Source organism: Arachis ipaensis, chromosome B2 (assembly GCF_059453495.1).
Source record: "Arachis ipaensis isolate K30076 ecotype BB chromosome B2, ASM5945349v1, whole genome shotgun sequence".
NCBI lineage: Eukaryota > Viridiplantae > Streptophyta > Magnoliopsida > Fabales > Fabaceae > Arachis > Arachis ipaensis.
The window spans coordinates 111,182,020-111,209,237 of NC_142437.1; the positions used below are offsets into that span (position 1 = coordinate 111,182,020).

Below are 27,218 nucleotides of genomic sequence, written 5' to 3' on the forward strand. Positions count from 1 at the left end.
TATCAAATTTTAAGAATAATAATATCTCATTTTTTTTAATTATTCTTGTAAAAAATTACATCAAAATTCAATCTCTAAGGCATTTTTTAAAAATATATTTTTACTGTTGGGTATTATTGTTATGTTTTTAAATTATTTAAAGATATTTTTGTCGATAGTAGAATTCAGGTGCATTTTGTCAGCGTTTGAATAATTCGGGGCGTTTTTGGTGGTTAACCCTATATATAATTAAGATCAACGGTTAAAAATCACTGACGGTACACTTAAAAATCTTCCTAAAGTATAAACACTTGTCAAACATATAAATAATACACTTGTTCTATAAAACATGGACACTACTCTGATTTCTGAAAACCGGACCGGACCGGCCGGTCTAACTGGTTCAACGGGAACCGACAAAGAAAACGGTCCGGTCCAGTATGTAAATCCGCAAAATCAAAAATCGCTTAAGAACCGTTGAACCGGCCGGTTATCGGCGGTCGGATCGGACCGGAACCCGGCCGGTTTAAAGAAAACGACGTCGTTTCCTTCCTTGAAAGGCAGAAAGCACGCGTTATCCCCCATTCTCCCTTCTCCAACTCCTTCCTTCAACAAAGAGCAAATTGCCCTAGCCTCCACCAAAGAAAGCAAACCCTAGCCTCCACCAATAGTTGTCGCCGTCCATCGCATTCAAGAACTTCTGTCTTCGTGCTCTCGGGCCTCTCGCCGGATCCTCCACGTTGGGTGCTCGCATCTCGCCGTTCTCCTCTGTGCTCGGCTGCTCGCGCCTCCCTCCGCCAGTGAGTGCTCGAGCTGTGCGTGTCGGTTGCTGCTCGTCGTCCGTGGTTGTCTCTGCTCGATTCTGCCTCCCAGTCTCACTCGAGTCTTGTCTCAGTCACTGGCATCTCGTGGTTCGTCTGTCTCGTTGCCGGCGGCAGAAGCAACTCGTGGGGTTGTCTCTTGCTTCGTCGCCTTCCGTGGGGTGGTCGCCGACTCGCCATCGACCGTTGGTGAGTCCCTGCACCATCCTTCCCTGTTCTCTCTTTTTCAGATTTCCCTTCTCCCTGTATTTTTGCATGTTGCTGAATTGCTAATCAAATTTGCCTTGTTGCTAATCTAAATGTTACTGTAAATTGGGACTTTACTTGGATTTGTTAAATTTGTTGCTGTAACTTGAATTTGTGGCTGAATTTGTTGCTTCCTAGTCACAGAATCAGAACAGAATACTTAGTTAGTGCTTGGTTGATTGGCTTTGCTCACTGATTGTATTTGATGATAAATTTTAAATTTTAAATTTGCACTGCCTGTTACTGATTCACTGTTCCTTCAGTACTTTTTGTTGTTGTTAATCATTGTGATGAGCTTTATTAAAATTGGGTTGAAAACTGTTGAATCTTTTTTCATTTTTCATTGTTCTTAACTTCTGTTCTTATTAAAAAACTTGCTATTGGTGATCTTTTGATTTATTATATGCTTCATGTTTTTAATTTCACTCTGCTTCTAGGCTTTGAAATCAGTTTATGATAACTGTGATGCAATTATTTAGTTGGATATCGGATGTAATTATTGAGTTCAAGAGATTGAGTTTTTTATTTGCAAGGTGATTTTTGGTTGATTTTTTATTTAATTTGGTAATGGTGTTTATGATTGGGGTTATTTCAATGCATATTTGTATCTGTGTTATTAGTCAAAGTCATGTCAAGGCCATGCAAATTTATTCAATGTAGTTAAGCATTACTTGCCTAGTCCAGTATGTATGCTCTCGGGTTCCCTAGAGTAAACATTTTGTGAATTCATGAATATTATAATGTTTCTTGGAGACAAATTCACAGGGGGAGCATTGTATAATCTCATGTTAACAACAGAGACAAAAATTCACCTCACTACACTACATAATCATGCATCTAAGCTCATATCTATTTCCAGTTAGTTTGTAGTTTTGTACTATACGTGATTTGTAGTTTTGTACATATCATCGTAAAAGAAAAAATAACATTGGTTACAATTGTTTGCTGAAAATGTGAACTTAAGTCGTGAAAGTTGTTTGTATAATGTGAGATCTCAATGAATAAGTAGCTTTGCATTGTATTCAATGATTATGTTGTCTGAATGATAGTGTTGTCATGAGACAAAAAATAGGATGAGTTATATTTTAGGATGTTTATTTATAATTTATTTATTATTTTATTATTTTATTTTAAAACGGTTTTTTCGGTTGAATCACGGTTAGACTGGTTGGACCAATAAACCAATGAACCAATAACTAGAGTGGTTCGATGACCGGTCCGGTTCTCAGAACCTTCATTTACTGAGTTGGTGTACTGTGTTCTAATAAATAAATTTTTTTTCGATATATTTAGACATATCTAAATACCATCACGTATTTACTATTTAGTCTTGTTTTTAATATATATTTTTAAAATGAGTTAAAAATAATATATTATTAATTATTAAAACAACAAATATTGTAAATATTTTATATAATTAAAAAATATTAAAAATAATTAAAAAAATAATTTATATTTTATCAATAAAATATCAAAATATCATTATAATTTATTTAAAAATATTTTTATATTTTATACATACGTCATATTTTTGTGTCTTATAAGAATTTTAAATTTATGTATTCACATATTACGTATCGACCATGTCAGTGTGGTGGGCACTTGTCAAATATCTAACCATGAAATCCCTAAATTACCCTGAAATTACCCGAACCCTAATGTACTCCCCATACTCCATTACACAGAACACTCTCCTTCCTCCAATCCAGACCTCCTCACAGCCCCGTCGTCCTCCCTCTCCTCCGTCTACCGCCGGACAACAGCAACTCATACCAGCGGCCTTTTTCTCTCCCTCTCCTTTCCTCGTAGCACCTCTCTCTCTCTGTCGTCCTCCACGGCTCCACGCAGCAGCAGGCCAGAGCAGCACGCATCAGCAGCCGCCGTGGTCCTCCGCGCACAGTAGCAGCACGCAACAGCACCCCCCGTATCGCCCTCCACTCCGCCGTCGCTCAAGCTTCAAGGTCTCGCAGCGCCTTCCATCCGCGCAGTCCCTGTTTTCGCCGTCCATCCCCGCCGTGTCGTCCTCCCTGCACTGTCTGTTTATCTAGAACGGAGCCCTAGGTGTTGGGATTTTTTTCTAATTTTTCTTAACTTTTTTTTCTTTTCTGACTTCTAATTGTTTTTAGGTTGTGACTTGATGATTTTTCTGTTCGTTATGATTATTGGTTCTTGGCACTGATTTACTGATTGCGGTTATGATGATTTTCAATTTGTTATGATTATTGGTTCTGATTTTCCATTTTTATTCTGATTATTTGTTCTCTACTTTTTTTTATTCTGATTTTCTTTGTTATGATTCTTTGCTGTTTTGTTCCGAAAAGAGTGGTAAAGATGGCATTGAGCATGAAGATAAATTCCACAAAGGCAAGTTTGAATATGCAGATCTATCACCTTCCTTACTAATTAAGTGAGGAACTCCTGATGATACTCATGGGCCTCAATTGTTTGTTAAAAAGTTTTGGAATTTATTGCATGTTTTGTTAATGAGGCCATGGGCATCTTCTGGGTTTATTGGGTATGTATCTATGCGTGTATCAATGTCAATTAAATGCATAGCAAGCTTGATCTCTCAGAGCCAATGTGAACAAGAACAATAATTATCATTGGGAGGGATGGAAAGAAGATTGGGTTAACACCAAAGATTTGATTAGATCAAAGTACTTCACTTTATTTTCCTTTGTGTGAATCAAGTTGAGTGGTGTTTTGGTTCTTCTTTACTTTTGTTTTTCTTTTCTCTTTTGCGAGCTTGTGTAATTTTTTGTTTCTGTTTGCTGGCTCACTTCACTGTTTTTATTCTTTTTTATTTTGGTAACCTTTGCCTTAAGTAACCACTAAACACTAGCCACAGGTTCTACTATTTATAGAACGAACTTTGCCACTTAAACCCATTGCCAAAAGAAATTAGAGCTAGTACTTTTAGAAGATTTGCTTTGATTAAAGAAGCTCAACCCATTGAGTGATCCTGGTTTCAAGATATTGCATGTTGTTATAACTTGTGCTTTAAAAGAAAAGTGGAATCTCTGGCCATAAATCATAAATCAGTCATAGCAAATATGATTATTGGTTCTCTACTGTTTTTTTATTTGAATTTTTTTGTTATGATTCTTTGTTGTTTTGTTCTGAAAAGAGTGGTAAAGATGGCATTAAGCATGAAGATAAATTTCCTTTAGAACATATTTTTAAATTAGCGTAAAAATTGAAAAACCGAACCAAACCAAATTGAATTTTTATGTATAATTTGTGCGGATGTTTTTTTTTTCCTTCTAAAATCCGAACCAAACTGCAAACCAAACACCCCTAGCCAGAGTAGCTGCTACCCTATTTTCTGACGGTTACTAAGTATTATTATTTTTGGAACTCACTTTTTTTTTTTTTTTGGTCATGTTTCAGATTAGTTGTCAGTGATGGAGCATGGGTCACACTCTGATCAGAGTAAATCAACTTTTTCTCTGGCAGATGAGGATCATACATTTGCAAATTCTATGAGATTCACATTAAATCAAGAGTAAGTAGTGTGAAAACCATGTGTTTTTAATCTTAGGAATTTATTCTTGCATTTTGAGAGGAAACTACATAAAATGACACAGAAATGAAAGAAGCAGTATATATTGCTATAGCTATATAGCTGAAATGAAAGAAACCTTATTGGAGCATTAAGCAGTTACACACCCCAAGAATCTCCCAATTTAGATGGCTAACTGACTGCTCTCCATATTCTCCTTTCTTACTAGTTACAACAAACTTGACACATACGTGGCGCATCCCTTCTGTTTCACATTTCCCTGCAGAAGTCATCGCTTGTGCCAATTTCAATTGGTTCCTATTAGCCCTTGATTTTATATTAGAAATATTTTCAAAATCAGTCAATGGAATTTAATATATGTCCTAAGTGTAAGCAATATCATACAAGGTTCCCTTATAGCAACTATGTCAGAAAAATCCATTAGCAAATAGCAATGCAAAAGCTCTGTATCCAACAATTAATTTAGTACCAGGAAATACCTTTGAATTTGAGGCATTTCTTTCCAACCACCAAAATAAAGAAGTAAGCAGCATGCTGCTCTAAATTCATGTCTACCTTATAATGACCAATCAAACTTTGTCTAGATTCTGCTTTACTATAAATCTTTACATACTTGGTCCTTATCCATGATAAAGAGGAGGGTTGCATTAGACCAATGGTAGCAAGTGTAAGACTTTGTCAAACTTTACCAAATGAATTAATGAATTCTTGAAATAAATATGAACTGAACTGAATCCTTATTGTGAAGCATGAATTTCTCCCACATATCTGTGAGGAGAGGACGGGGGATTGAGCCAAATATCTCTATTGCTATTGATTTCTCTCTGTATTTTTTGTGGCACATAATTAATTATCCATTAGTTTAGGTTTTGCATCTCTCTTTTTCTCTCCTTCACTTATAGCTTTTATTTTTAGTACTATATATCCTAATGAGGTGATATCATTAATGTTTCTTGCAGTCCAAGAGTTACATTTTGTGGGTACAGCATTCCTCATCCGTCGGATAACCGCGTTAACATCAGGGTCCAGACAACAGGTAACATATGGCATGCCTTTCAACTGTAGTAGGTAGCATCATGGATGTTTCTTTAACTTCATTATTCATCTATCATTTGTTCAACTGTAAACACTTGTGAACTAGATCTCTTCACCTAATAAAGATGAGAGGACAATGATTAATCATGATTGCTTTTCTACAAAGTTTTTCACAGCACCTTTTTTTTCATCATCTCATATCTATGGCAATTTTCCTAGCTTGATCCTATCGTTTTCTTGGCATTTCAAATTTCATCTTATTATCATTCAAGTGGTCTTAATCTGATCCTCTTTTCTTTATTTTAGCTGCTCCTCTTAAGGTGGTTTCTGGCCATTTCAGGAAGATATGAGTAAAGTCTAATTTGTTGTCTCATGCATATGATTGAACTTGAGGCTGAAATTATTGTTTTGAGAAAAGTGTGGTGAATTAAGTCCTATTCAATGCTCAAAAGTCATATATATAGCATTGACTGGGAGATAGATTGAGGACATGTTAATACCCGCAGGCATTCCCATAAAATTTATTGATTTAATCCAATTATCATTCATTTGGTTTTATTGTGTTCATTGCTTTATCATTATGCAACTGTAGGGGATCCGGCACGAGAAGTTTTAAAGGATGCATGTCAAGATCTGATGCTTATCTGCCAACATGTAAGGAGCACTTTTGATAAGGCTATCAGTGATTTCAAAAAGAGCGAGACTGTAGAGAGTGATGATGCTGAATAGTAATATTTTCTAGTTATACACTTGGTTGTTATTCTGTGGAGTGTTGATTCCCCACTGTGTATGGTTGGCATCAAATTTTCATTAATATAAAAGCCCGTTTTGCTTTCAATGATGATGTGTTGGAGACAAGACAAGGGACCTTCTATTCCTGTTTGTTACTTTGGTTAATTCATAAGTCTTTTAATTTTTTCTTTAGCAAATTAATGACTTCTGAGTACCACATTCTCATGCTCCTTGACATTTTTATGTTGCATAGAACTAGTTTTACTTTTACACCAATAGTTGTACAAAAGGTCTCTTGGTTATCAACCATGTTTGCTTTTGCTTCTCTAGTCTTGGTCAAAAGTTCTTGTCATTGGTGCAAATTACTATAACCCAGGCCTAGGGTACTGTTATTTAAACGCCTCCAGTTTTACAGTATTGTTTGTGTTTATGATTTTACTGACTTGTTGATTTCTTACCATTTAAAATTCACAATATTCTTAGAATCCTCCATCTTAAACCTACGCACAAATAAATATTACTTTTTTCTGTTTTTATTTAATGATGCTGCTTGGTGGAACCTAAAAATTATTTTATTAATATAAAAATTCAATTACAAATATTTAAATGGGATAAATAATGTTTTGGTTCCTAAGGTTTCAGGTTAAAATTAAAATCATCTCTTAACATTTTTTTTTGGGTTTGTAAACGTCTTTAATATTCTAGTTAGTAATTAGTATTAAAGTTGTCTTTTTGAAGACAATAATTTTAAAAGGGTGAATATTCATTTCGGTTTCTGATGATTTTTTCAAGAATGAGGTTCTCAATAAAAATAATATTTTTTTTGGTCCTTGATATTTAAATCACTCTTTAAAACATGATGATTTTTTCAAGAATATGAAGTTCTCAATAAAAATAATACTTTTTTTGATCCTTGATATTTAAATCACTCTTTAAAATATACTTATGTGACACATTAATCATTAATATATATTCTATTTAATTTTATAAGTAAAAAATAATTTAAGAAAATTTCTAATATTTCTTAATTTTATATAGTTAATTTAGTCAATGTATTTGAAAAATGTAACAAAAAAAAAAAAAAAAAAAACAGCCTTGATAATTATTCCTAAAAGATAACAAGGCTCTCAACAAAAAAGAATTTGTGAATCCTAATTGGCTCTTAACAGATAAATCAATAGTTTAACATGCCATATAGGCTTATTCCGTTAATACAGAGAGAAAATACTGACAGATGGGCTAATCAGTCTTATAAAAATAAAGATCAAGGGTCAAAAAGGGTTTTTTTTTGTGTTGAAAGCTTCGTTGTCTTTTGAGATAATTGTGAGGGGCTGTTTAGAGTTTTTTCTCTTTTTTAAATGACAACAATAGCTTACCACTACACCAATTATCACATTACATTCATCACCACTGTCTTCCTTTCCATGGTCACCACCACCACTAACACTTTGAAAAATTTTCTTTTCAAATCCAAGAACATCAAATTCTTCAAATCCAACAATAATCACAACAAACCATTCAATTTTTTTTTTGAAAAAAAGAAAGAATGAAAAAATTCATCAATTAGAGAAAGACAAAATGAGATATAGAGAGAAGTAGAGACAACAAGGTTGCCAACTTGCTTCACCACTGTTGTCATCGAAAAAGGTCGTCAATCCATGGCCAGGGCAACAATCCAAGAAGTTAGTGGCAACACCCGAATCTTCCACCTCCCATCCCATGCAATGGTCAATTCCATGTCATGCGAACAGAGAGGGAACCGCCACAGGTGGGAGAGAGTGCGATGGTGGCATTTGCAGGCATGCAACACACTTGAGAGGGATGAAAGTTTTGAACTTTGTTGAGGAATTGTTGAAGGGAGGTCTGGAAACTAGAGATAAGGTGGTAGAAGAATGGCAAAAAGATGGGGATGTTGAAGCACACAAGGTAGCGTGGAAGTGTAAAGATTTTGTTCCTGCACTGATCCATAATTTAGCCAGGCCCAAAACGAATAAAACGCAACCTATAGACATCATTCTGATCTACGCCTACCCGACCTCATAGAGGTTGGACACGGCGACATGAGTCTAGCTCTACTTATCTAAATAAGTAACTAACTCCTAAGATATCTCCTATTATTTTAGAAGAGAGATCTCAACAACCTCCCTAATAAAAGAGAACGGTTATCCACCATCAAAGGTGGAACGACTCTAAAAGGTGGTTATCAATTCTACTATAAATACACTGACTCCGTCAGATATATTTCAGAACCCAATCTACTAAAAACCTGCCTAAAACTTGTGCTAACTTAAGCATCAGAGTCCATTGTAGGTACCACACCCACCTCCTCACGAAGAACTCGGACAGCGGTACCTCAGTACCAACAGAAGTCGGACGCTACCCAGAAGGAGTCTAGATCTCATATTCAAGACCAAAAGCAACCCAGTTTCAGATAACCCTCGGAACATTGGCGCCGTTGCTGGGGACTTGGAGCTCAACTATTGATAATGGCGGATGATCAACAAGATGGTCAGACAACCGCTCGAAAAGAACAGGATGCAAGCATATTAAAATCAGTGCCACAATTATTCTCAATAAAATGTTCGTTTGCTTCCTTATGCATCCAATTCAAACAACTTGATTAATCCAAAGTTGTTACGAAGAATAAAATTCCACAGGAAAACAAGGTATTTTTTGATAAACAAATATCAAAAAGTGCACCGCTGACATACAATGATTCTTTTGCAACAAAGATGTGTGAATAACTCCCAAGGCTTTCACGTGAATCCAACTTTGGTGGCAGCAAAATCAAAGCTTCCACTCTCTCTTGCAACTGCTCTTCTACTCTTCATGGTGAACTATTGCTTATCACGCAATAGGATGAGTCACGACATAAAATTTGGTTTTCTTCTCAAACTCGGAATCTGCTGTTGTGCCAACGTTACAACCTCAGAAAGAATCACGGTAGAGTTTTTGGCCACCACTGACTCCCGATCCTCCAAGTCACATCTATAGTGCTTCCGATGCTGGCGCTACCTTTTCTGATCTTTGGTATTGAAACTCTACTTATGCGGTGCACACCTCCACTTTCAACGGGAGCAGAAAGGGAGCTCCACGACTAGAAAATGGATCATCAAACAAAGCTAGTAGTGGGACAGGGATCATCCTCGAGAATGAAGAAAGAACTAGGATAGAACTCTCATTAAAATTCGACTTTCCAGCCTCCAACTACAAAGCTGAATATGAAGTTGTGCTTGTCGGCCTTCAAATGACTAAAGCACTCGTCGCCTTGAAGGGCACATTATTTAATTGACTCACAAATAATAACCTCATAAATCAATGGTGATTACCAAGCTAAAGATCCAAATATGAAGAGATATCAGGAAAAAACTTTGGCCCAGCTAGCCAAGTTTCAGAAAATAAAAGTCAGGCATATAACTTGATAGTAGAATGGCCAAGATGATGCCCTCTCCAAACTAGCCAGTACAAAACTTGGGACAATAATAAAATTCTAATTCAAGAAATACTACAGTCACCTTCAGTATCAAAAGAAGTCAACAAGACGAACATCCTTACAATCTAGGAATGGATGGCTCCAAGCGTTGGAAATATCAAGTTCGACATTCCTGCTCAAGAGTAAAGAGAGGCAAGGAGATTAATGAAAGAAGCCCCTCGAAACTTAATCAAATACGCCCCTCGAGGCATAAATACGATTTAACAACTCAACCCACACGAGTAACAAATATGCCGTACAAAATTTTAAGCTCACGAGCTCATCTCTACAAGTTCCAAAAATAAATGACTTAGTCGTATAAAATGGAAGAACTTCAGAAGTTGTTCAAAGAAAACTTATTCTAGCATCCACAACAACATGAGAACAACTCGGTTTAAATGAGTTGTGCTAGTCAAGCATATTTTCAACGAACTTATGTCAAGCACAAGTCGTGTCAATCTGAAAACAAAGCTTTAAAAGTAATTTGTATCAAAACAAATCATTAAAGCAAAGCATTAAAAAGTGAATGATATCAAAATGAATCACTAAAGCAAAATTGAAACAACTACTCGATATAAAATGAGTTGTATAAAATCAAAAGAGTAAAAGCAAAAATGATAAGAAAAATAATCCTTCAACCAAACAACTCGTACAGAAACAAGTTAAAAAGAAATGGAAGGATGGTAAAAGCATTTCGAACAAAATCGAAATATAAAAACAATCCTCCAATTAAAACAGCTCGGGTAAAAACGAGTTGTATCATGCACAAGGATGACAACCTTGTAAAAACTAGAAAGAGGAGGAAATAAATATATAATTCCTTTATCTAAGGCGCCAATTTATGCTCGAGAAAGCGCGAAAATCACAAGCCGACCTTTTTAATGGTCGCTCAAATAAAGCGACGAGGTTCAAATTGGTGTCCAATGGTTATAATACGGCTTGGTGATTTAAAACAACTCAAGCTCATGAGTTGAACGAAATCGAGTAAAAAATAACCATATGATCTAAGCAATTTGTATTAAAACAAATCGCGCAAAACTTGATATACAACGAGTTATGCTTAAAAAAATGACTTGTATGAAAACAAGTCATCTACAAAAAAACTCGGAATGAATGAGTTGAACAAATCATTGAAAGACTTCATGAAAATTCGACCTCAATAATCCGACTTGATCATTTGACCCACTTGATCGCTCGAGTCCGACTTCATGAAGCTCGACCTCGAGCAGGGGCACAATGGATAAAGCACGAAGTCCAATGGTAAACAAAATGATCTGACACTTTAACATTCAAACTAACCAACTTGTACTTAAAACAAGTCGTAAAGTCCTAAAAACAGCTCGAATTTAAACGAGTTGTATGAAATCAGATCAAGAAATAACCACATTTCAATTAAATAATTTGAAATGAAATAAATCATAAAACCTTAAAACTACTCGTATCGAATGAGTTAGACGAGGTTATACTAAAAAATAATTACAAATTTTAAAATAAACGATTTATATCAAATAGTTATAAGATAAAATAAATTATTTAAATATAATTTTTATAAAATACTTTATGAATGAAGTTAAATGAATGAATATATATACAAAATGAACCTTAATATTCTAATGTGATGAGTCCTATCTACTATAAAAATAAAATATAATACATAAACACACAAAATTTTCTTTAAAAAAAATTCAATAAAAGACTTACCCAATATTCTTCATTAATTTTAGTTATCCAAATTTAAACCTATTTTCTCAAACCACTTGCTGATCAAGATGAAACTAAATATATTATAAAATTCTACCTTTGTAATCGACAATCGTAGAGTCTTACTTTTTCTTCAAATTAGTGTTATTTTAATATTAAAAAAAATTCTATCCATAATCTTATTTAAATTAATTGTTAATGAGTAATACTAGGGACCAATAACTTTTGTGATTGGTAGCTATCAAATAGTCATCAATAATAATTTAATGGTATGAGATGGTGTGAGATTTCATCTAATGACTCACCTTTCTCTGCTGATTATATGTTGGCCAAAATTCAATAAAATTATTGTTCCCTAAATTTTTTCATTATGTATTTAATATGCTTTATCCTCTAAAAAAATAAAATAAATAATATGATAACATGTGAAAGAGAAGGGAAAAGATACAAAAATATATATATAAAAAAGAAAGAAGGAAGAATTCTTAATGAGAACCTTATCCAATTATCCCGTCACTTAACAGCATGCATGCAGATATTTAATAGTAGCAAATAGCAATTAAGTTATTGATTTAGCGCACTATACAGAATCTAATGATCCTTATCTTGTATAATGTCTGATCCAAATAATTGTAAGCATATATATAATAGATCAGAACGTACGTCAAGTTATCTTCATGCAAATATCTAAAAGTGGGACATCATTATTCCACTTAGAGAATATATATAATGATGCTTTAACTGTTTGCATTTGTAATTTATCTTATCACAAGAGTCTGCGTGTTTCCAAGATTCTCCAAGGCAGAGACAATGTTTTTATTATTAATTTTATTGTTTGTATAACAAATAATATTGCGGCTTTAAAATTTCTTCTTACATTCTTAAAGCAAAACATGTTCAGGAGGTGTGATTGAGTAAAAGAGATTCGTTTTCTTAACAAAAATTTGATACAACACTTTCGGAGTAAAAAAAAAAAAAAAAAATTCTCTTTCCATTCAAAGCTTGTTATACATTTGGTTAGTTTGTAAATCACATGTAAAATAGCCTTAAAATTATTTATTTTAAAATTTTAAGCAAAAAATAAGTTAATAAATAATTATATTTCTAATATATCTCTCCATATAAGAATTTATTTGAATTTATATTAATTTTTTATTTTTTTATCTTATATTAAAATTCTTTTTTTTTAGAGTTTAACAAGAATTAAACTCTAAATATTTCAATCATAAAAATTTGAATACCATAAAAAAATATGCATAAATAATTATATTTTTAACGACTTTTTTTGTCTTTTTCTTTGTCTTACATTTAATTTTTTTTATATTATTAATGGATACTTTATTCTTCTTTTTTATTAGTATTATGATAGCAAAATCAATTTTTGTTATTGCTTAAGGGTGTGCCGTGGTGGCCAATATATATGGACTATTACATACATAATGTGATATTTAAATTTGTAATATTTATTTAATTAAGTGGATAAATAAAATGACTAAATTAATTTTACCTATCATTATTGACTCATAAAATTTCTTTGATTATTTTTGTAAAAGTTATTAGACAAAATCACAATCAATCAATTTTTAATTGATATAGAATTATACAAAGATCATATCATTTCGACATATCACTTTTTACATTATTTTTGGATGTGCTTCTAGAGCATTTCTAATCACACATGAAGGGGGAAAAAATTTTAACATACAAGTGAAGATTATTAGAGAAAATAAATATCATACCAAGATCAAAGGATTTAATTATTATTTAATAAAAATTCAAGCGAACTAGTCAAAATGAAAGAGTGGTTTGAACAATACTATTAAATTAACTATGTTGTATGGATTGAAGGATATCAGGCTCAACACAAAAAGAAGAAAGAAGAAGAGAATATGCAGGAGAAGGAGAAGGAGAAGCAAAGGGAGAGGGAGAGGAAGAGGAAGAGAAAGAGAGTGAGAATTGGTTCTTGATTCTGAATTGGTAAAATAAAGTTCAGTTAAACAGTAACTAATTCTAGTTTCTTATAGCAAAAGAGAGTTGGCTGTCACACTATAAACCATACAAACTAAACTAACTAATTCAGTTAGCAATCACAAAACTAACCACAACCAATTCTATTAACAGTAATACTAACACTAGCCAAACTAACCAATTCTTTTTAATTAGTTTACTCTATCATGACCCCTATTGCTCAGCTTCTCTTCCACTGTTCCAGTCTTGTTTTCTCTGATTTCCAACTTGATATCATGATCCCTGCTGTTGAGTTGTCCTGCCTCTACTATCACAGATTAAAAATGTGCATTTAGTGCTTGATCATGACTATTGCTTTCTGGACCTTCTGAATTTTCACAATTCTCTGATTTCTTTTTATGATCTCTTCTGCTGAGCTTATTTGTGCCATTGTACCAATAGTCTTGATCTAAACTCTAGAAACGTAGTATTTGGTAATGGCTTTGTTAACACATCAGCTAGCTGGATAGTTCCAGGGACATGACTCACTTGAATGATCTTTTTAGTGACATAATTCCTAACAAAATGGAGGTAAGTCTCAAAATATTTTGACTTTGAATGTAAAATTGAATTTGCAGCCAACAATACAGCACTGAAATTATCATAATAAACAAATGGAGCTGTTGAAAGTGTAATTCCTATTTCAATCATAAGATTCTTGATCCAAAGCAGCTCAGTCATTAAGTTAGCCATAGCCCTGTACTCTACTTCAATACTAGACCTAGCAACAACACCTTGCTTCTTTTAACTCCACGAAATTAGATTACTCCCAAGAAAAACATAAAAGCCACCAGTGGACTTCCTATCATCCGGGTCTCATCCCCAGTCAGAGTCACTATAGGCTTTAACATACTGAACACTTATTTTGTACACGTGTAGGCCAAAACTGAGTGTCCCCTACACATATCTCAACACCCTTTTGACTAGTTTCTAGTGTTCATCTAATGAATTTTGCATAAAATGTGAGACCTTACCTACACAATAAGCTAACTCCGGGCGAGTGACAGTGAGATATTGTAAATTGCCCGCTACTGATCTATAGAATTTAGGGTCCTTGAATGTTGAACCTCCAAAAGCAGAAAACTTAACGGAGGAGGATAAAAGTGTAAAATAAGGCTTGCAGTACTCCATATCTGCTTTCTTAAGCAAGTCCTTAGCATATTTTTCTTGTGACAACACTAGACCACCACTAGCAGTCTTAGTAATTTGAACCCCAAGAAAATAGTGAAGTTCACCCTTATTTCTTAATGCAAATTTGATATTCAGTTGTTGAATCACCAACAAAATTGCATCATCAGAGTCTCCAGTATTGATTATATCATTGACATATATCAGGACAAACAATGAAGAGCCATTTTTGAACTTGGTAAATAAGTAGACATTAGACTTCGTTGCATTGAACCCAAGGTGTTGTAGAGCCATGGACAGCTTGTGATACCAAGCTATTGGTGCCTGCTTCAAACCATAGAGAGCCTTGGTGAGCTTGCTCACTAAATTGCCATCGCCAACTTCATAACCCATCGGTTGCTTCATGTATACATCCTCAGCTAGGTCACCATGCAGAAATGCATTATTGACATCAAGCTGTTTAATCTTCCAATTTTTAGTCGATGCCAATGTGAGCACAATTCAAATTGAAGTAAGTTTTTACCACTGGATTGTACATTTCTGTAAAATTAAAACCTGGTCTCTGAAAAAAATCTTGATCCACGAGACGAGCCTTATACTTTTGTAAGCTGCCATTCAAGTTATATTTAACCTAAAAGACCCATCGACTACTCACTACTTCTCTGTCCTGAGGAAGAGGAACCAGTTTTCAGGTGTGGTTTTGCATGAGGGCATTATATTCTGCATCCATTGTAGCTTTTCACTCAGGCATAGACAGAGCAACTCAGACTGTCCTTGGTTCAACACTGGCAAGGAAGGATTTGGGCTTAAGAATTCCACTTTTACTTCTTGTGGTCATAGGATGAACATTTGAAATGAGTGGTACTGGGACTGAGGGATCATCAGCAAAAGAAAGTAGAATTTCAAGGTTTGAAATGGAAATTGGTATTGGTGTTGTGGATGGAGCCAAAGGTGCTGTTTGAGCTACTATGGAAAGAAAATTGTTGCTGGTGAAGTTGTTGCTATTGGAGGCTGGGTTTGAGAGATGTGATATTGAGGGAGCTCTTGTTTGTACTTGTGACTGGGGGCTGGGGTTGGACATAGCAGGGTTAGGTGGAGGTGTTGTGAGGGAAGAGCTATTTGCAATGTTAGAAGAATTGTGTGAGGATTGAGCAGGGTTGTTAGAAGAATTGTGTGAGGATTGAGCAGGGTTTATGGTTAGTAGAGGAATGACTAGAGGTGAATGAGGGTCAGAGGTTGCACTAGAATCAACTATCAAAGGAGGTGAAGAACCAAATTTGAAAGAAAATTATTGTTCATCAAATACCACATTACTAGTAATCACTACTTTACCTTGTACAGTGAGACACTTGTAACCTTTGTGTACTGCACTGTAACCTAAAAAGGTGTATAGTGGAGATGATATGAATTCTAATTTGTGCCTATTGTATGGCCTCAAATGTGAAAAATGCAAACATCCAAAAACTATGACAGCTTCTCAAATGATGACTGACCTTGCAAAACCTGGGTTGGTAGCCTGTTTATAAGATGCACTGCTGTCATAAAGGCTTCTCCCCAATATTTAATTGGCATTTTAGCCCATATTAACATTGCTAAACCCTTCCCCACTATGTACCTATGCTTTCTCTTGGCACTTCTATTCTGCTGATGCTCATGTGGACAGAAAAATTTATATAGAATACCCTACACCTGTAAATTTCTGGCTAAGCTCACATACTTAGCAACATTGTTAGACTAAAGCATCTTAAATTTATAATTTAATTGCATTTCAACCATTTGTTGAAAATATTTAAAAACTGATTTGATTTGAGATCGAGTTTTGATGAGATAAAACCAAGTGTATTTACTAAAAGCATCAAGAAAAACAACAAAGTAAAAATCTTCATTTAAATCTGGAATAGGGGCAGGACCTCAAATATTTGTGTATACTAATTGTAGTAGAGTAGTGTACTAAGAATTTGAAGAGGGGGGAGGGAGGGGATAAGGAAGACTATAGGACTGTCCAATACAGCAAAATGCACATGATTTTTATTCAAAGCAACAATATTACAAGATTTTAGGACAGAAAAAACAACATTATTATTTGCGGCATGACCCAATTTGTTGTGCCACAAGAGAAACCGGTCAACAGTGGACACAGTTGAAGCAAAGGCTACTAATTTATTTGATGGAGTGAAGTTGAGAAACTTGTATATTCCTCTTTCAACTTTTCCATATATGACAATTTATTTAGTTCCCTGAGATTTCACACAACAACCATTAGAGTGAAATTTAAAAAAGACATTGTTGTCACAATAGAATTTATACATACTAAATAAATTCTTTGTGATATCAGGCACGTGTAGCAGCTTATGTAGCAAGAATTCTCTATTACTCAAATAAGTTTTAAAGTAAAAATTTTCAACAAATTTGATATACAAACCTGATCCGTTTTCCACAATTACTTGATCTGCACCTTCATATTTTTCTCTCTCAACCAGATTTTATTTATCAAAAGCTATGTGGTGTGTAGTACCCGAATTCGGATACCAACTCTGATCTTGTAATGTTGCAGATGTGGCCGATACATTGCTCATATTCGCTTGTGAACTTTGCAGAATTTTTGAGCTTGAGCCTTCATATTGAGCTCTGGAGCCTTCTGACTTTTCATACCTATACCAGCAAGTCCTTGCAATATGCCCTAACTTATCACACACTTGACAAACAGGTCTGGTACCATTAGTCATCCTTGTACCACTGTAATTTTACCTTTCATGAAATCTGGAACCATCACCACCTTCAAACCTTTAGTCATATCTTGAATCATTGTAGAACTAAGTCCCAAACCTGGAACTACTATTACCAAATTGTCCATTCTCTTCAAACCTGGAACTGTTTCCACCAAACTATCCATTCTCGTTATAGAAATTTCGACCACCTCTGATCAATCTACCACCACTTCTACTCCTATAGTCTCCTTTGAAGCTGCTTTGAAGCTGCTTCTTGTATTGTAGTTTTGAGAATATTCTAGTGCATTTTGTGCCACATTTGCTTGTATAAATGATTCTAGTTTTCTGAACCTTTCTAACATACTGTCATGAGTCAATAACAAATCCTCTAATTCTCCCACTGAAATACTCACTTGTCTTGCCACAATCGAAGTAATTACAGATCTATACTCTTCTATTAACCCATTCAACAAAGCATTAACATTATCACTTTCATGCATTGGTTTTTCTACTGAAGCTAGGGCATCAATTGTTCCTTTTAAGGCTAACACATACTCATTTACTGAACTTTTTATCTTAATACTGCTCAATTTATGTTTCAATTGCATTATCTTAGCTCGAATATGTGAAGAAAAATGATCGTCTGATCTTTTCCAAATCTCATATGAATAGATGCATCCTATCATTTGAGTCGTGAAGGGCTTGGTCATTGAAGCAAGAAGCCAAGATTTGAGCAAAGCATACTGTCTCTTTCAAGCAGCGAATTCTGGTGTCACTTGTCCTGATCTGTCAAACTTCAGAGGAATTTCTCCTCCTATGATATGATAAAATAAATTGTAACCTTCAATCGTTGATTTGGCCTGATTTTTCTACTGTAAGAAGTTGTCATCATCGAGTTTCATAGAAATTGGGGAAGAAGTGAAATTTGGAACTATACTTGTTGATTCACTGAGTTTTCAACTTGTATATTTTTATTCGCCATTGAATTGAACGGAGAAAGTTCTGATACCATGAAGGATATCATGCTCAGCACGAGAAGAAGAAAGAAAAAAAAATATACAATGTAAAAAAAAAACTAATTTTTAATTTTAAATTGGTAAAGTGAAGTTCAATTGAACAATGACTAACTCTAACTTCTTATAGCAAAAAAAGTCAATTGTCACACTATAAATCACACAAATTAAACTAACTCATTCAATTAACAATCACAAAATTAATCCCAACTAATTCTATTAACAGTAATACTAGCACTAACCAAACTAATCAATTCTGTTTAGTTAATTTATTCTATCAAATAAGCAGAAATATAAAAACACTATATGACCGAATAAAAATACTTAATTAGATGAATGAGTACGATCATATACAAATGGCTAGAATAAAAAATAAGTGAGGACATGAAAGAGAAAATCAAAGTGGTGCTTATTGTTAAAAAAATAATAAAATTAGACTCTCATGGTAGGTGGTTGTTTGAATATCAAAACAGTTGATCAAATGAGGTGGCCATCAAGAGAAATTTAAATACAAACTACAAATTACCTAATTTCATATACAATTATGTTATTTGTATATTAAAATCAACCTCTAAAATTAGTTAACAGTATAAAATATATATTAAAATATAAATATATATTAAAAATAAATTAAATTATATATATATTTTTATTTAAATATATTAATAATTAATTTTAATAACTAATTTTAATATATAAATATTATATTTATTTCATATATGATAATTTTTTTTTAATATATTTTTATATATGATACATGATAAGACATAATAACATCATTTGATTCTTATACTCCATCTCATCAATTAATGCGCGTAGGAGTTTGTTGTTATTATTTTTGCTCTATGCAGGTGTATATTTTGCAATATAAAATAGGTGAAAATTTACGTGCAGTCAAGTTCACGTGAAGTTGATAGTTGAGAGCTATTAGATGAAAATTTAGTCAAATCAGTCAAATGATCTAACGGTTCTCACCTATCAACTTTACGTGAAGTTGACTGCATCTGAGTTTTCACCTACAAAATAATATTATACAAGGATCTCTTACTAGTTCTTTGAACATATATATTTAATTTTTTACTGTCTTTTCCGGAGAATATTATCGTTTTAAAAGAATATACCCTCATATATATTATTATTAAGAGCTCAATATATATACCTTAGCGCATTGTGGTTATTACAATCGAGTTGAAATAGTATTTTAATTATATCATATAGGTTATATATAAATATAGCAATTTTTATTATCTCTAATTTATTAAATTTTCATCTATACTTCCGGATAAGGTTTTGAATAATGCCTGATTTTGCTACAATATTAGTACTTGTATATATCCAAAAGGGTTATAAAGTAGCACAAATTGAAGCTCCAATTACAGAGGACTAACGGAACTTTTATTATATTAAATATATATAGATTCAAAAGCTTTTGTTGTAAAACGTTGGTCTTGTCTATTATTAATAAATAGATAGATATTTAAATGACAATGATATGTTATGGTTCTAAGACATGTAATGCCGGATCAAATTTTATAAAAGACAGTTCTTTTTTTTTTAAAAGGAAAAGAAAATACAATATGACGGTATAAAGTTTAATTTTCGAGTTAAATTATTATCATTATTATTGCAAACTATAAAAATGTATGTTACCACACACGAACCAATTATTATTGCCCAAGTTTTAATTAAATTAATCTAAAAAAAGAAATCATTTATTTAATTCGCTTCCTTTTTTACCGACATTGTAAGATAATGCAGAGTAATTGTTATAATTTTTTTTTTTAAATTTAAACTGATAACAGAAATGTATAAATTGTTATATTTTTAATAGTGACGATACTATATATTGACAATGAAAATTTATTTGTGTTTGGATAATATTTTTTTATTTAATATTCGTTATGAACGATTGTCCTTCATTTGTCTATTCCTCTACGTAAATTGACATTTCATGGCGTTAATGCAACCCTCATGGATTTTCAGGAAAATCCACAATCTGTGATGTGGCAACTTTTTAACAGAACATTTTTATCAAAGAAATTAGGTTTTATGTTAAAAACATGCGTGCTAACATTAGAAAATATAGATTTATAAAGAGAAATTTGCTAAAGGAGGTTACGAATGTAAATTCATGAAAATTTTATCAGCCTAAATATAATTTATGCAAATTTTGTGGTTCGAGATTTTATTATAAATGGGATAATCTCTATTGAAAAACTCACCCATCATAACTAAATATACAACTTGAGTCTTATTTAAATTTTGGGACGAAAATTTGGATACTGAACAAACAACCGAAGAAAGAAAAAGTTATAATCATCAAAATCTAGACTTTTTTAAAATTATTTTTCGTGAATTTGGACGTGTAACTGCTTCAGATGTTTCTTGTTTTGAATATTAAGTCTTTGTTGTTATCCAAATAATTATGCTTCCTAAGAAAAGTATTAAAAGAAAATGACAATCTTATGAGTAGTATATTATTATTATGCGGAATGAAATTTGCACGTAGTTTGCTTAGTTATATTCACTGTTGGCGTTTGTGTTAATATATAAAAAATTATTTAATAGCGGGAATTAATGCTAATGGCACTCTCACCATGCATTCTTGAGAAAGACGCGATATTTGGCATATTAATATAGTAATAATTAATTGATTATGGTTTTGGTGAAAATTGTAGTTTTGGCTTATTTGTTGGCTCATTATGTTCACATACTGACACACGTTGAGCATTAATAGGTTGCATGTTTTTGAAGTTCTGCTTCAATGGCATGGTCAAATAAATAAAATTAAAAATAAAGAAAATCAATTTTTAGTTGACTAATACTAATCAACTTTAAAAATTTATGATTTGAGATCTAGATTTAAGATAAAAAATAATTTTAAAAAATTAAATAATATTAATTAAAAAAAAGTTAATTATCTAACCTCATTCATAAAATTTTCTGCCAGTATAACTTCAAAATTTTGATATACTATAATGTGTTAAGGCTGGATTCCTTACAAGTCTTTAATTTTCACATTATTAGAATTTATTGTTGGAAAAAATTACTTTTGGATCATATGCACTATTTTTATTTAAATAAAAGGTACAGTACTTACATTAAGAAAAATATTGGGTACCGTTAAATTTATTATCAGAAAAATAAATAAAATCTGACAATAATAAAGTTACTATCAGAATAAATTAGATAGTATAAATTTTATCGGTAAATATTTACCATCAAATTTTTTTTGTTCGACAATGATTATCGTTGAATTCTACCACAAATTATCAGCTCGAAAAATTCATTAGTTATCGGTGAATTTTTTTGAGATTATTGTTGACGTTATAAAATGTTGTTTCGCCCACTGTTATCATTGGATTATTCCTACGATAATGTCATTTTTTTTAATTTGAAATATATGGTCAATTTTAGGGTAAAAAACCTAAATAAACCAATGGGAGTTGGATATTATATGAATCACCCAAAGCTTAATCCGTTACGTGCATGTTTTTAATGGACATTTCTATGTAAATCGATACAGCTATATTCGATTTAACAATGTTGGTACTAAATCGAATAAGCTTGATTCGAATTAATAGGTATACATACAAATCGAATGGGATTGATTCGATTTATGCATGAATGTTTAGACTTCCTAGTAAATCGAATGAGGTCAATTCGATTTACTCAATGCTATTAGTAACCAAGTAAATTGATTGGAGCTGTTTTGATTTACATGCACTTAAGCTAATGAATAAATCGACACAACACAATTCGATTTACTATGTATTTACCAAGATATATAAATGGATGTAAGTTAATTCGATGTGCAAACGTATATAAGTAGCTGTTGAACGTGAATTCCTCGTCATAGTGGGACTCATAATGGTTAGTAATAATAGTTTTTTAGTTCTGGTGCACTATAGAAGGTCGATTAAGAAGAAAACGCAATTTGAAATTAAATTTACTGATAAAAATCTACTTAGTGTTTTTCTCAAACCGTCAACAAATTTTACCGAATTTCAGATTAGGATAATCCAAAAATTGGGGATGCAAGGCATGAAATTGGTGGAAAAATTATTCTATAAAATTCCAATTTTCGTGTTGAAGGATGATGTGAAATACGATTCATTCGTCATAGACAATAACAAAAATTTAAAAATTCTATTTTATTGTTATCGTCAATTTTCAAAGATAAAGACCCTGAACTATTGGTCAAAATTTGAGATATCATCTATTTAATATTTTAAAAATTAAAATAATACAAATTTTATTTTTGAAAGATTATTTTAGCTATGAATTATTTTTTAAACTCTTTATGGGTTATATAACTGTGATATAAACTTAAAATTTAAAATCTCATGCATAATACATTTCTTATCATTAGACTATTTTACACTTTTCTATTATACCTGTAAAAAAATTATTTTTTAAATATGCAAATAATATTTTTTAAAATCTCATGCATACTACATTTCTTATCATTAGACCATTCTACACTTTCTATTATACCTGTAAAAAAAATTATTTTTTAAATATGCAAATAATATTTTTTCCTACTAAATATATTAGTATCTAATAATTTTATCTCTAATATGCGAATATTTTGAAAGCAACATATAGATATAGGCGCCTTCTAGGAAAGGTAAGATATGTTGATCTTTGTTTCTAATGATTTTGTTTCTTTCTTTTAAATTTAAAATTTTATATTATTATAAAATAATCTGTTTCCTTTATTTTTGTCTCCTGCCTATCCTTAGAAAATATTATTTAAACAACCAGTTTCAATAGCTACACAAACAACTAGTAAACAATAAGAAAATTAAAGGAGTGTATTTTATACCACATAAATATATGTATGTATATCTCTCCTTCTTTTTGAGTAGTTAGATTTTGGAAAGGGTTATTAAATTAAAATTTCGGTCTTTCCTCCAAACCAATCCCTGTCACTCCGTCAGCATTGGTTTCTTTCTTAAGAAGAATAGTCTTCATGTATGTACACGTATTGATATTGTTATTATTATTTTATAATATAAAACAATTAGAAGTTGTACAACTTACACTACAAGGTGCACAGGATTTAGCAACACTTTTTTAGGGATGTCGGCGGTTCAAACTGCTGCAAAACAACTTACAAGTTGTTGCATAAAAATATTATTATAAGAAAATTATATAAAAAAATAATTAATTATATGTTAATATTTTGTATATGATATTTATTTTTAATTAATTAAATTAAGTCATTTAATAGTTTAGTTATTTTTTGAGATTTTTTAAATGGTACCAAACAAAGAGTGCGAAAATAATTATACAGAGACAATTCAAATTGGCTAAAAATGATGTGTGAAATATAACTATTAATTGATATAGGAAGTCTACAAATAGGTCTTAGGCTAGTATTGTAAAAGAGTTCAATTCTTTTGAAAAATATTTAGAAATTCAAAATACTCTCAACTCTTTGGCATCATAGAGTAAAAATTGAGAATCTTAAGTAATTTTTCTAAACTCAAACACTTGTAATTTGTTTTCTTCCAGATTTTATTAATAAAATTTTTTTATTTTTACATGTTCTTTTCTTTTACGTTTATCTTCCTTTTCATATTCTCTTCAATTTCTTGTTTGTTTTAATTTCTGCAATTTACTTTGTCTCTAACACTTTGCATTTCTTTGTTTATTTATTACTTTCATTCTTTTTAATTTTTATTTGTTACAATTATAATATTAAGATACCTACATTTTCTTTTAAATATTAATAAAATTTAAATAAAACACAAATATTTAAATGACCACCATCTTTTAATGTGTGAGGATTAGATTTTGTGGCAATTTTCAACGTCGCTATTTCTAAATATCACATCAACATGGGACAGAGCCTCATGCAACAAAAGGGGGCAATGCCCCAAACTTCAAATTTGTTTTATAAATTATGTAAATTTTAGTTTACTCTTCTTACAATTTTTATTTTACTCTTTTACTATTGTAAAATTATTTTTTGATTTCTTCCTAAAATTTAACATAACTCCATCTCTGGTGTCACTTTGTTTTGCGATGATTCTTACCTGTCACAATATACTAATTCTGAAATTTAAATAAAATAAATTTAGACAAAATTTTACTATAATAAATTTAAGTAATTTTTTATGATGGACACGAGTTTAAATTTCATTAACACAGGAAATTAAAAAATGGAAAAAGAAAGCTTATATGAATCTTTTGAGACTATAATTTATATTCACCAATTTCATTTTGGTTTAATTAATCTATTACATTAATTTCTACGATTTATCAAATTTTTAATTAAATTATTATCATAATTTTAAAGTTTATAATTGAATTTTTCTATTAAATAAAATATTTAAGTAGGCCGCCCTTATTACTCGTAATTATTTAAATAATGCAATAAGTTCATAATATTCAACTTCTAAAATATTCCATAATTATTTACCTTATTACACTAAATACTAAAAAAGATATTCTAAAATTTTTTTATTTAATATGTAAAAACTAAGTTAAAACATTTTAAATAGAAAAATATGTAATTAAAAAATTAATTAAACCTCATTCTCTTGACATGAAGTCAATTCACTTCACTTTATCATAAGACAAAAGTAGAACTTATGATGTAAATCTCATCACATATTGATATTATATATTTAGTGATATTCTGATATTATGACTCCATCCAAAAATATGACTCGGTCATCGTATCACCTATATATACGTCTAGAATTATTATTAACCACCTTCACACTCAACTTTCATCCATGCAGTGTAAATCTTTACAACTATATCTTCTTGTCTTTAATTGGAAGGGAATATAATCATTATTAGCAGCGCAGTCTTAATTTCATTTTTTTAATATAAATATATAACATAATTCAAATGATTAGACACAAAAAACATATGCATAAATGCTAGCAGCTGCCTTAAAAAAATACACAAAATATATATAACACTATGCTTATTTATTTTTTTAATTTTTAACTCTATGGATTATATTTATTTGATTTTATTACTAAATATTCAACAATAGAGAAACAAAAGATGTTAATTTTTTTGGATATTAAATTTTTTTTAATATAACACTTAATTATTAAATTTTATGATATTTTTCAAAATTTTGGAGTGGGACAATATATCCTCCTCTGCCTATATTGACAATATAATCCGATTTAAAATATAGGCGTATTATCCCACCTAAAATTTTAAAAAATACCATAAAATTAAATGAATGAATGCTACACCAAAATTTTTTTAATATCTAAAAACATGTAAAAAAAAAAAGATCGTTTTTCAAAATTTGTATTTGAGACACTTAATCAAAATACTCAGACTAAAAACTTCATGACCAATTGACCATTATTAGTAGGGTAATGCTAGGTAAACAAAAAAAATAACCAGAACTTACTTTATTTAATATTAATTAATTCTTGCAACAATTAATGAATGTTAAATAAGACAAATTATGAGGGTGTGGTATTTCTTGTCAAGTCAAGCGCAAATATATTGAAAAGACGTTACCTATTAATTAATTAATAAGAAAGTCAAAGCATTTAACACTTTTATAATTAATTAATGACTAAAAATTAGAAAATGTATTTATACTTCCTAACACTACTGTTAATCAATTGTTTCATTAACTAGTATGAATAATTGAATATGCAACAATCTATTATATTCTATTATATATCTCTAATTTTATAATCAAAATATACCATATATCATTTTTTTATTATAATTAGAATTAAATTTTTTTCTCTAAAATTAAGGAATTCTCTTTTCCTCGTTACTAATTTTACAACCAAAATGTGTCATATGTCACTTTTTCATTGTAATTGAAGTTAAATCTTTCCCTCCAAAATTAAATAATTCTTCACTCCTCCTTATTAATTTTACAACCAATGCCACATGTCACTCCCTCATTATAATTGAAATCAAATATTTTCTTCCAAAATTAAAGAGTTCTCCCCTCCTCCCTCTTTCTTTCTCTATTTCTCTCAATCCTTAAACTACTCTATCTATTTTATATATCATTATCAATAACTAATTACTAATTTAACAATTAAAATGTACAACATGACATTCTTTAATTCCATTAAAATTAAAATTGAAATATTAAAATTGAAATTGAAATATACATATATTATGTATCATATATTACTATCTAATTTAATAATCAAATGTGTCACATGACACTCTCTTATTAAAATTGAGAAAAAATATTTTTTCAAAATTAATAAACTCCCTTCCTAAATTCTCTCATCTACCTCTCTCCATTTTTCTATTTCTCTCTACTATTTTTACTCATGTATAATTTATATTAGTAATTTGACAAATCAAAATATGTCATCCGATTTTTTTTTACAATTAAAATAAAATCTTTTCTTCCAAAATTAACAAATTCTCACTCTCACTCTTATTCTTCATCTTTATCTTTCTCTCTCTTTTCTCTCATTCTCTATTTTGTCTATCTTTCTCTTCTACAGAAAACAAAATTAACAAAATAATATAATTTAAATAAAAACTATTATTATTATTATTATTATTATTATATAGTTTTTTAGTTTTTTCTTTTAGTTTTAAATTTTCACCGTCTATATTTTTTTTCTCTTCTTTTAAATATTTATTACATATAATTTGAAAAGAATACTAATGTTATACTTAAAATTTAGAATCAAGATTCAATTATTTTAAAAAAAATTAATTTTGAGTTAATTTTATAACTATCAGTATAATTTTTTTATACTAATATCTAATTATATTTTTATATACATGGAGAGAAAAAATATTATTTTTAAATAACAAGTATAAAAATTAATTATTTTTATTTGTGCAACAGACTTAACAATTAATACCTAATTAAATGTA

At 30.9% G+C, this 27,218-nt stretch overlaps 1 protein-coding gene across 2 annotated transcripts; it reads left to right on the top strand.

Moving 5' to 3' along the window:
* The first annotated feature begins 572 nt into the window (after window positions 1–572).
* Window positions 573–6,449, top strand: LOC107625793 (uncharacterized). Of its 2 annotated transcripts, XM_021116218.2 has the most exons (5): window positions 590–989; window positions 3,368–3,410; window positions 4,437–4,551; window positions 5,529–5,605; window positions 6,197–6,449. In XM_021116218.2, exons 3-5 carry the CDS (start codon window positions 4,451–4,453, stop codon window positions 6,331–6,333), a joined length of 315 nt encoding a protein of 104 aa, XP_020971877.1. In that variant the 5' UTR covers window positions 590–989; window positions 3,368–3,410; window positions 4,437–4,450; the 3' UTR covers window positions 6,334–6,449. The 2 variants fall into 2 exon arrangements, with proteins under 2 accessions (XP_016183995.1, XP_020971877.1); XM_016328509.3 differs by lacking the exon at window positions 3,368–3,410 and having other exon boundaries at window positions 573–989.
* The last annotated feature ends 20,769 nt before the right edge of the window (window positions 6,450–27,218 follow it).

What these genes read in the sequence shown, in the direction of transcription:
- LOC107625793 (XM_016328509.3), top strand. Translation starts at nt 4,451, where the DNA reads ATGGAGCATGGGTCACACTCTGATCAGAGTAAATCAACTTTTTCTCTG. An exon ending in AGATTCACATTAAATCAAGA is followed by an intron (nt 4,552 to 5,528) that starts GTAAGTAGTGTG and finishes TGTTTCTTGCAG; the next exon opens with TCCAAGAGTTACATTTTGTG. An exon ending in CATCAGGGTCCAGACAACAG is followed by an intron (nt 5,606 to 6,196) that starts GTAACATATGGC and finishes ATGCAACTGTAG; the next exon opens with GGGATCCGGCACGAGAAGTT.